Source organism: Phallusia mammillata, chromosome 5 (assembly GCF_965637545.1).
Source record: "Phallusia mammillata chromosome 5, kaPhaMamm4.hap1.1, whole genome shotgun sequence".
Taxonomy (NCBI): Eukaryota; Metazoa; Chordata; class Ascidiacea; order Phlebobranchia; family Ascidiidae; genus Phallusia; species Phallusia mammillata.
This window is the reverse complement of record NC_137256.1, coordinates 19,516,300-19,526,927: the sequence shown is the minus strand read 5'-3', so window position 1 is coordinate 19,526,927 and position 10,628 is coordinate 19,516,300. Positions and strand designations below refer to the sequence as shown.

The 10,628-nt window shown below is 33.9% G+C and overlaps 1 protein-coding gene across 1 annotated transcript; it reads left to right on the top strand.

Moving 5' to 3' along the window:
- Positions 1–362: 362 nt before the first annotated feature.
- LOC145228358 (nose resistant to fluoxetine protein 6-like) lies at positions 363–10,133 on the top strand. The gene is made up of 13 exons (XM_080093395.1): positions 363–628; positions 1,219–1,355; positions 1,485–1,642; positions 1,837–1,961; positions 3,518–3,688; positions 4,143–4,332; positions 4,774–4,948; positions 5,845–5,924; positions 6,355–6,477; positions 6,869–7,079; positions 7,514–7,703; positions 8,307–8,465; positions 9,131–10,133. The coding sequence occupies exons 2-13, from the start codon at positions 1,275–1,277 to the stop codon at positions 9,307–9,309; spliced, it is 1,842 nt and encodes a 613-aa protein (XP_079949521.1). The 5' UTR covers positions 363–628; positions 1,219–1,274; the 3' UTR covers positions 9,310–10,133.
- Positions 10,134–10,628: the final 495 nt, after the last annotated feature.

Sequence of the window (10,628 nt, the reverse complement as noted above, 5' to 3'; positions counted from 1 at the left end):
ATATATTTGCACTGTGGGTCAGGTATACTTTCATGATCAAACTTTATAACTATGTCATCCAATGTCATGTCCTTTACTTTAGGATATTCAAATATATGGTTATGTTAAAAAAGGTTGCAGTCAGGCTTTTTAAACACCAATCTAAACCTTTTTTCTAATAATGTGCAAAATAAAGTAGTTTATTAAACAGATTTTGATAGCTTGAGTACTACCTGCTTCACAAAATAAATTACTAGTCTTTTACAAATTGATAGAATGTGTGACAAACTGACAACAACCATGTACAGTTTTTGTGTTGTGTTTGAAACCAATAGCACCAGCATAAAGAGTATTAAGCTGTTTTGTGCTAATTCCGCAGGCCACGGCATAGAAAAAAAACATTCATCTAAAATGATAAAATTTCTTCTGCTGTTGTTTGGGCTGGTTTCTATTTGCAACTGTGCAGACATTGAAAACATACATGCTGAAATTGGAAATTCAACTTTTCAAAATACTTTTTAATCATTTGAAAATGTGAGAGAGAAATTCTTTCAGCAAACTTTTGACCCCACAAGTGACGACCCTTGTGTGACCTCTCTGGCACAACTACTCTCTGATGTTTCAAAGTCCAAGGTTTATGCCATTAAAGGTAATGATGTAAATATTATATTTTGAATTCAAAAAATGTTTTGACTGTGCATATTCATTGTTTATTTAGAATTGCTGTTTACAATGAAAAAGTAAATACTGTGTACATAAAAAATCTTATGCCTGGCTGTTAAAGATAAATATAAGCAGGGAGTCAAACCAGAATAAATCTGACCCCATGAACCTGTGCGATTAGTTTATATCAGTAAACCTAGGCCATAACTTTTTTCCCAAAAAAACTAAACCAAACAGAACTCACAAAAACATTGAAAAGTTTAGCAAAATGCGAATCTATTTTAAAATGGATTCAATTTCCTAAATACAGGTAGAGCTACTAACACAAGAACTCACACTAGAAACGGTTTGCTAAATACTGGTAGATTGCATAAAGAGCACAGTTATTTAAATGAAACTGGGATAGGCTTAAGGACTAAATTTAACATAAAGTTGCATTCAGTCGTATTTACCCTGATGAAGACGACCTGTATAGGACGTCGAAACGTGGGGAAAAAAGAGCTGTATAAACTTGATAAAGAACTGGGTTTAGTTTCCTAATAGCAAAACTATCACTTTGTATCTTGCTTGTTGTAGTGTTAGATGCTTGGGGGAAGCTGGAAAGTGGATTTTTTCAGCTCAACATTAAGTGGATGGGAAGATATTATGAATGTATCAATATCAAAAGCACAGACTTTGAAGGAAAATATTTCTCTGTTTTTCTTTCGTCAAAGGTAAGAGTATAAATTTAAGTAAAAAAACTGTGTCCTTGTATACATCATATTACTCTTCATAAAAATTTTGAGTTCCTGTGCGTTTTATGTCAAATATATAAATTTACAATGGGACACAATTGTTTCCAGGCATACCCGCTGCAGTTGCAAATTGGAACTTGTTTTCCCAACACATGTAGTGATCAAAATGTTTCAAACCTCTTTGAGGCGGCATTAAAGAACGCGAATGTTACTGTTACTCCATCACAACAATTCAAAGCAAGCTCACCAAAATCTATCTTGGGACTGTAAGTATTACACCTGAAAACTCCTCAATAACATTTTTTTGGATATTTAAAGTGATAATTAATGGGTGTTAACAATTTGAAAAAATACTTTTATATGACCCTACAATTGTTTTTATTCGGTTAACATGCATTTCAAGTCAGTCCTTCAATTAGCTACCACATTTTGAAATTTACTCAAAAATTGCATTTTACAGGGTTATTTTGGCCATTGTATTCACTATTACATTTTCAGCAACTTTGTATGATGGCATTATAAGATGGCATAGGAAGCGAGTTCTTACTGAGCTTGATTGCTTGGATCTTGATTATGCCACTGAAGGTAAAAAAATCCCTTTTAATTTGTCTACTTTTAAATATTGTTAACAAATCTAATACATTATTCTATAAATAATTTTTAACCTTGTTAGTATTATAAATAAGCCGTTGCTGTCAGGCATAATGTATAAACCAGTATTGCTCTTTAAGCATGTTTTACTATGAATAATCCACGGTTCGATTTTCCATATCTTAAAAGACAAATATCTTATAATAGCGATAAAGTGTTAGTATTATTATGGGTCCCCTTCCCCCAGTGAATTCCTCCCTCGGGACTTATATCTGACTGATAACGTACACATATTATGGGTTGTAAAGGTAACTGGCAAAATTTTAAATACTAAACGAATACCCTGCATATACAATTGTTAAATATTTCAAATATTTCTGCATCATAGGGCATGTATTTCTGCCTTAAAATTAAAACTGATTATTTCGCGGTTTAAAGGGTAAAAAATGGGTGAATCCGATCGTAACGATTAAGGCGGCAGAGAGGGAGTGCTCAGCTTGACGTCTGGACAGACGTTTACGAGACAGTCGTTTGGGTGATTAGAAATCAGCTGTTGTTTTGTGCAGCAATGCTGTGTCGTTTTATTGAGTTATCACGCGCATTTTCAGTTTTGGCGCAGGTTTTACACCTAAGACGTAATTCGAACTCGATAAACATACTTCGGTTTCGTTTATGTCAGGCAAAACATCGTTGATCAACATAAATATGAAATTTAATAAACTTAACTTTTTCGAACGCCGCGATAAATGGTCTTTAAATTCTCGTTGTCAGCTTGGCTGTCTCATAACCAGGGTCACTAAAGGTCAACTTGTAGGCATTACAACACTGTTACAAATGTTTCGTCATAACGTATCTTCTTTATTTTTGACAAATCAATTCAAGAATCAAAACTTAAGTCATATATAAATTAGGCCCAACGGTATTGTTGAACACTAAGGACTGCATGCTTTTAAAATCGGTGTCAAAAGGTCATTAAACGATCGTTTTTGCGAAACAAAGTTAACTGAAAAACAAGTTGTTATGTGTACCTTTGTAGCAAACGACTTTTTTTATATAGTGTCTAATACAACAGATAAGGCTTTCTAGGAAAATTTATGTTTGAAAACTGAACTTGAACGACAATATCAAGGTCAAAGGAAGAGATTAAATTGAATGTATTTTCCCCGTTGTTTTTCACCGATTTTTTGTACTTATATGACAATAATGATGCTAAAAGAATATGGAAAAAAACTTTTAAAGTTAAGTTAATGCTTTGTGAAACATTTGTCCTTAAGAATCTAAAAATAACCGCAACATAGGTTTACCGTAAATCCGCATAAACACGCGTGTGGGGACCCATTCGTTTTTGCTTGCAAAAACAATCATGTATGTAGATAAAATTGTGTATAGTGTAGTAAATTGGTAAATATCGTATAGAATATATAAAATGGAAGTATATCAGAAAGCCACTTTTCTAGTTACTATGCACAGTGGATTTTGAGCAAAAGCTGTACAATAATAAATTGAGAACTAAAACATATAAAACTGTTTTACGCTCTGTTTGGTTTCAGCATCCAAATGTCAGAAAATTATTCTGTCTTTTTCTGCATTGGAAAACAGCAAGCGCTTGTTCAACACTGACCAAAGGCCTGGCGACATTAATTGCTTGCATGGAATTCGATTCATCAGCATGGCCTGGGTTATTCTCGGACACACTGTGCTTACAGCTGATAACTATGCTGGTGAGGCACTATAACATTTATACATATTTTTACAACTTGAGATGAATATATAATTGGTCTTTTTTTGCAAAAAAAGGAAGAAAAAGTGAGTAACATATTTGAGTTGCATTTCTTTTGCTTTGTGAAAGAAATCATAGTAACATTTTTGCATTAAAAAAAAAGTCGAAAATAGCTGTGCAAGGTTGTAATGCTATAAAGTGTGGAAAAGTTTAGGACACAATTGCTGGATAGATGGTAAGTGAACTGCAGTTACATAGTTACTACATATGTGTATCAAAAAAGGACAAATCTAGAATTACTGGTGGTGTTGCAGTTTAGCCCTCAATTGTGCCCATTACAAAGCTATTTCCGACTTTGTAATTGTTTTAATAGTATTGTATCCCTCGCTATACTATCTTTCACCAAGCGAAATAAACTGAATTCTACAGCAGGTCTTATCTTTAATTTTTCACAGATAACTTAATGTTCATGGCAAAATACCTGTTGAACACATGGTCATTTCAAGCAATTGTCAATGGAACATATTCAGTCGATACCTTCTTTTTCCTGAGCGGGCTTCTTGTGGCATACTTGGGAATGAGAGAATTAAATCGGTCAAATGGAAAGATGAATATTGCCATTATGTATTGTTATCGATACATCAGGTTTGTTTTAAATTTTAAATGTAAACATTGGCCACTTCAACATGTTTATCATAACCAAGTACACAGAAATTAACATAGCGTATTAAATATTTCGGATTGACAATATTTTTCTTCCATTTAACCATATTACCCCATTGCCAGGAATATTTTGATGGGGATTTGAGATTCAGATGACAATAAACAGAGAAATTTATCATTTTTGCACTTTTCCCACCTACATAAAATGTACACATTACATAAATGTACACATTACATAAATGTACACATGCATAAAATGTACACGTACATAAAATGTACACATACATAAAATGTACATGGTTTTTTATATGCTCTTCGGAAAAAGATCAGCTTAAAGCAAAAAACAAATCATTCATAAAAGGTTATAAATCTTTCTTATAAATCTAAGAAAAGTTACAATGACAGCATTTCTACTATCTTCAGATTGACACCTGCTTATGCATTTTCCATTCTGATGCTTGTTAGTATTTGGCCATTGATGGGAACTGGTCCAATGTGGTACACTTATACAGAGGCATCGGTTAAGTTATGTGACCAATACTGGTGGACTAACCTTCTCTACATCAACAACCTTTACCCTACTGACATGACCAAAGAGGTTTGTAAGAAAATTGTAAGATTTTGCAGGTTAATTTTTATTTCATTTCAAAGTTTTATTGGAACAGATTTAAAAAGCTTTGAGCGAAAGAATGATAAGCTGCAGGCTAGTGTAGCCATCCAAAGGCACACCAGGTTTATATTTATTTGACTAAGGTGAACATACATTTTCAATGGGTTTACCACTGAGCCTGTGTAGCTCAGTTGGTAGAGGTTTAGTCGCAGAAAGACTCATGTCATGGGTCCAAAACTCATCACAGGCTGTATTTTCTAGTCTATGCTTGCCGGTGGTAGGCAAACACTAGGCCAGTGGTTCCCAAACTTTTTTCTTTTAAGGCGCAGTTTAGAAAAAACAAAAATTAATTGGCGCACTTCGAACATTTGAATAATTTTTTTAGCTGACAAAGGCACTAACTATGAGGTCATGAAGCCGCTATACAGGTCACTCTCATAGTTAAATAGCCTAGTTGAACATCTCAGAGATGTGGAGCATGTTGGCCTAGTGGTCTAAGCACCTGGTAGTGGTACTACTACTCTACTTGATTGATTTTAATTTCAATATTTTTTGCGGCACGCCTAATGACATCTCACGGCACACAAGTGTGCCGGGGCGCATAGTTTGGGAACCACTGCACTAGGCCATGGCTAAATGTGGTCCCGATGAAATTTTTGGTGGGGCATGTAGCACTTTCCTATTTGGGACCATTTGAAATTATTGCTTTAATGAGACAACAAAGGATTTGTGATGTAACACAACACCTTGTGCAAATATGTATTTCAAAAACCTGGTGTACTCCAATATATTTATTGAGTATTCCACAGTGTGTTTCTGACCATGGAACAAAAGATATACATTTACAAAAACTAATTTGTTTTAATTGGTTTTTGGATATTTAGTGTTTCAGCTGGGGATGGTACCTGGCTAACGACATGCAGTTTTATCTTCTATCACCAATATTTCTCTACTTGTTGTACAGGTGTGTTAAACAACTACGTACTTTATTTAAATGTAGTTATGTTTGTAACATATCCACATGCCGTATGGAGCATTTTGTAATGATGAAAATGAAACTATTATAGAACACTAGTTTCTTTACACAGATCTGTTATAGAGTTTAATAATTAATACAATGATCCCACTAGACACACAAAGAGAAAGAGGAACATTTGCAGAAACGTTTGAAAAATAAACATGTCACTTTTTCTGTCTATTTGGGCCGTTATACCTGTCATGAAACTATTTTAGGTCCACAAAATTAATGTTTTTCTAGAAGGCATCATGCATGCTCAGTCTGACCAATGAAAAATTTAAACCGATTAATTGGCGTAAAACTAAAAGTTGACACCCTTATGGAATTAAATGTTATGTGACAATTTGAAAATTCATATTTGACATATTTTTGACAGGTTCTGGAAAATTGCTTTGGGTCTCATGTCATTTATCACAGTGAGTAGCATGATAATCACGGGAGCATTTTCAAGACACACACAACAGCAACCAATAGTGTTGACCTTATCCTCCATTGCATAGTATGAAAGTCATAGTATAGATTCTTTATCATTTATACTTTAGAGTCAATTTTTATGTGGTTGTTTACTGATTAGACATTGTAAATAAAATTGTAATGATTTTAAATGTAAAATACAAAAGTTATAGCAGTTTATTATTGGTTTTTGCCATTTTATATCTGTTTCTAAGGCATCTGATAAATAAATCGGTACCGTTTTTGCTGGTTTGAATTTGTCTCATCAAGCCTATATAGTTAATAAAGCACTGTAATCTCTGTAAATCTCTAAGTTTTTAAGGCTAAAAATGAAACCTAAAATGAATGAAACACACTAGTTATTTGTGCTGTACATAATATAACTGACTAAAATTCAAAAAATGAAAATGCATGCCTGTTTATTTGATATTTTACAGTGGAGTTGTGAATGCTTTTCCTGACAGTGCCAACCTTACAACTGTTATCAAACCTGGCCCTGCAATTGAAACTATAGGTGATCCTCCAAAATACAGCATGTACATGCAAGACATATACGGAAAACCTTATTGTAGAATTGGTGCTTATCTTATTGGAATGGCTTTTGGATATCTTCTTCATGTCCGAAATAACAAAGTAAAAATGCCCAAGGTAAATTTGGTAGATGTGAACTTGCAACAACATGACATTGTTGGACTTTGTATCTTTTTCTGAGTTTATTGCATCATTAAGTTAGTAGTTGTGTAATACCCACATAGAGTTTTGTTTGCATAATTGTGCCATTTTTTTAAAGAGATATAATAGTTGTTACTCTGTCAAACTGTATTTAATTTCTGTAATCACTTGAAGTGGCATGAAAACTCAACTTGTGTGCCAGGGGTTGCAGATCCCTGGTCTAGAGCCAATATAAATATTCTACATTTCCAGCTGTCTGCTATATGATGAAACCTCAATTTACATGAGCATGGTGGTCATGCACCAAATACTTATTTGTCATCTTTTTATATTCTGTTTCTGTAGTTTTGTGTTTTTACTATTGTGCTGTGTATTGAATCCAAATTCATAAATTTCAATGTCAATTATAGGCTGCTGTAGTTTGTGGCTGGGTGGCTGCAGTTTCAGTGGGAATGTCAATTGTGTATGGTTTATATCCAACCATACACAACATGGAGTTTCTCAACTTGGATGTAGCTGCATTTTATAATGCAGTAACTAGACCTGTGTGGTGCTGCTGTGTGGGTTGGGTGGTGATTGCCTGTACAAGTGGATATGGAGGTAGGTCAATGGCAAAGAGATGTTTTATGTGTTCTGTATGCACAGTAAAATCTGGAACCATTTGGACCAAAAAAGTTTCCGCATTGGGTGAAGATCCAGATTAACCGATGTCGATTAGTTATAGCCTAAATTACAAATCATTTGTACCTCAATTTTTTTACAAATTAGGCAAACAGCTGGATTAACTGAATCTTGTTTACTGTATTTTTAAGTAACCCATACTAAAAGTTTATGTTCAGGTATATTTGGGTATTTGGTTGTAACCTAAGCTGTGAACAACCAAGGCTTTTATTTTTTAAACTCCCAATTCCAACCCTCTTGTACTTTGTACATGTGTAGCACTTAACACCAGTTAAACAGGTGCAAAGGTTGATTATCAGGATTCAAAATCCCTCATTCAATTTTTTTGAGAATTGTGTTGTGGCAACATGCTGAAAATGCGATAAAGCTAATAAACACCCAATGACAAACCTAAATGCGTTTTGATTCATAGTATTTTAATCATTTTACCACTAATTTAAGTCTGCGAAAAGCCTTGAGAAATCCAACACTATGAGAAACTCTTTTTAACAGAAGATATGTCAAGTAACAAATTTGTTCTAGGTTATGTCGATACATTTTTGAGCTGGAAGGCATTCATTCCACTTAGCAGACTTACTTACTGTCTGTATTTGCTTCATCTACTGGTGATTGGTTTGCTTTCTACAACGACAGAAACTTTGCTTCACCTGAGCATCCAATACATTATGTTACTATACTGTGGTAAGTTAAAGAATTGCTTTATTCATGACCTAACATACATATCAACATTTTCACTTAGTGTATTTCACTTTCTCCTTATTACTGATTTGCCCTATTTATGATCCCAGTGGTCACTCAAACCTTTATTACCGGATCCAATTTTTTGAGCCAGACTTGGAGACCTGCACAACTTTTTACTATGCCCAACAATCTACAGAGAATAATTCTCAAAAGTACATTGGCCCCTCCATTGTTTACCAACCACTGCACTAGCCTGTCTGCTGTATAGTTATACCTTCAAATCTTTAGTTTGTGTTTTGCCTCTTTATGTTTGACACTTTATTGTTTAACATTCTTGCAAACAAAACAGTCATGAACCCGACTAGTATATTTAAATCGTAACATGTGTGTAAACCACCCTTTATTTATTTTTCTTTTATACTTTAATACAATATGTAGCACAAGTGTTTAACTGAACAGTATCACCTTCTCCAAGAAGCAGCAAGGTCTTTAATGATTGCTGTTTTTTAAACAAATAAACGAAAATGAAACCCCGTTTCCAAGCAACAAAATCAGTCAATGATTCTGTTAATGGGACATGATTTCCTTTTTCAGTAGTTTTCAGTAATAAATTTGTTTTAGATAAACTTGTAGTTAAACACTATCTTGATTTTTTTCATTTTTAGCTTCAGTTTGTGTAACACTTGTGCTTGCTTACCTCGTGCACTTAATGGTTGAAGCTCCTGTTACTGGGATTATAAAGATTTTGACTGGAAAAGATCAACCCAAGCAACCAGTTGCCAATCATGTTTATGTTCAAGACGAAAATCCACTGTTGGATAACCAAAGTGAACATGATGCTTGAATTCTTTCCTACTGCTTTATGTACTATGACCTCCATGACTTGAATTAGCAAAACCAAAACTATTGTGAACATTTTCATTTACTGACTTGAATTTATAGCGTGAAATTTGTTTTCTTTATTTATCTTACCCATCTTGTAAAGCCAACTTGTCTGTGAAACATTTAACAGTGAACTTAAGGGTAAATTTTGCTCCGTTGAGTAATACATTTTATTCTCACTAGTTTGTGAAATTGTAAACAAATGTCATAACATAGCCCTGGCCTACTACTAGTGTGTGTTGGTCACAGTATATAATTTCAAATAAAAATTATTCTTTTAATTAGTTTAACATAGTTCAAATTTAAAGTATGTGTACATTTTAGAGTGTTCTAATGCTTTTCACTGTTCTTCCCTATGTGTGTTTTCTTGCAATTTGTACTATCTTAATTTTTTAATTGTGTGTTGGTTTTAAGCAATGAATTTGTACCTTCTCACTGTTGTTCGGATTCGTATTTCATAATTTTCAGTGTGTTTGGTACAAAAGATTTTGCACCTTTTACGTAACATTTACCAATTTTAACATTTTGCATGTCGAGTCCGTTTCTTCCTGCTTGCCAAGCGTTCCAGACATGTTTCTCTTTAAAAACTGTATGATGTTCCTGATGTATAAAAACATTTGTAAACTGCAAAAAAGTTGGTATGTTACAGTTTACTATTTGGATTTGTTTTGTGACTAAATCTTTCTTCTGTGTAGATCTGCAAATGTACTAGTGTGCTTTGGTAATCAACCTCAAAAGTATGTGTATGCATATATGTATCTTAAATAATTACGACTATGCATTGCAGGCCAAAAATAGTGCTAATATGAGTAAACTGTTAATTATGTGGTTGCTTGTGGCAATCATTGTATGCAAATGTCAAGCTACAAACACCATCGGCAACACAACAGTGAATTTCCCCAAATTTCTGCCTCTAAATTTCTCTGAAGTTGAGGCTCGAATGATGGAGTCATTGAAAAACTTGTCTCAGAAGTTTTACCAGCAATCCTTTATACCGACCTCGGATGACCCTTGCCTGAATAGTTTGGTGCAGTTTGCACAGGATCTGTCCAAAGGAAAATACTATGCTATCAAAGGTAAGGTTGTAAATTTTATGTAATTTTTATCCTGCTGAATATAGCAATGGTGGAATTCTTAATATGAGTCCACTGCTAGGCTGCCTGCCACCTTATCCATTGGGCTTCATTTGGCAGAAAGAAAATTTGATATAGTTCAATACATCTTGTTTCAAGTGGGTTGAATCTTTAACACAAAATGAATGAAGCATGTAGAGCCACTTGT

Coding starts and splice junctions, on each gene's coding strand:
- LOC145228358 (XM_080093395.1), top strand. CDS start 1,275: ATGGGAAGATATTATGAATGTATCAATATCAAAAGCACAGACTTTGAA. Junction 4,949..5,844: donor CTACTGACATGACCAAAGAG/GTTTGTAAGAAA, acceptor TTGGATATTTAG/TGTTTCAGCTGGGGATGGTA. Junction 7,704..8,306: donor CTGTACAAGTGGATATGGAG/GTAGGTCAATGG, acceptor AATTTGTTCTAG/GTTATGTCGATACATTTTTG.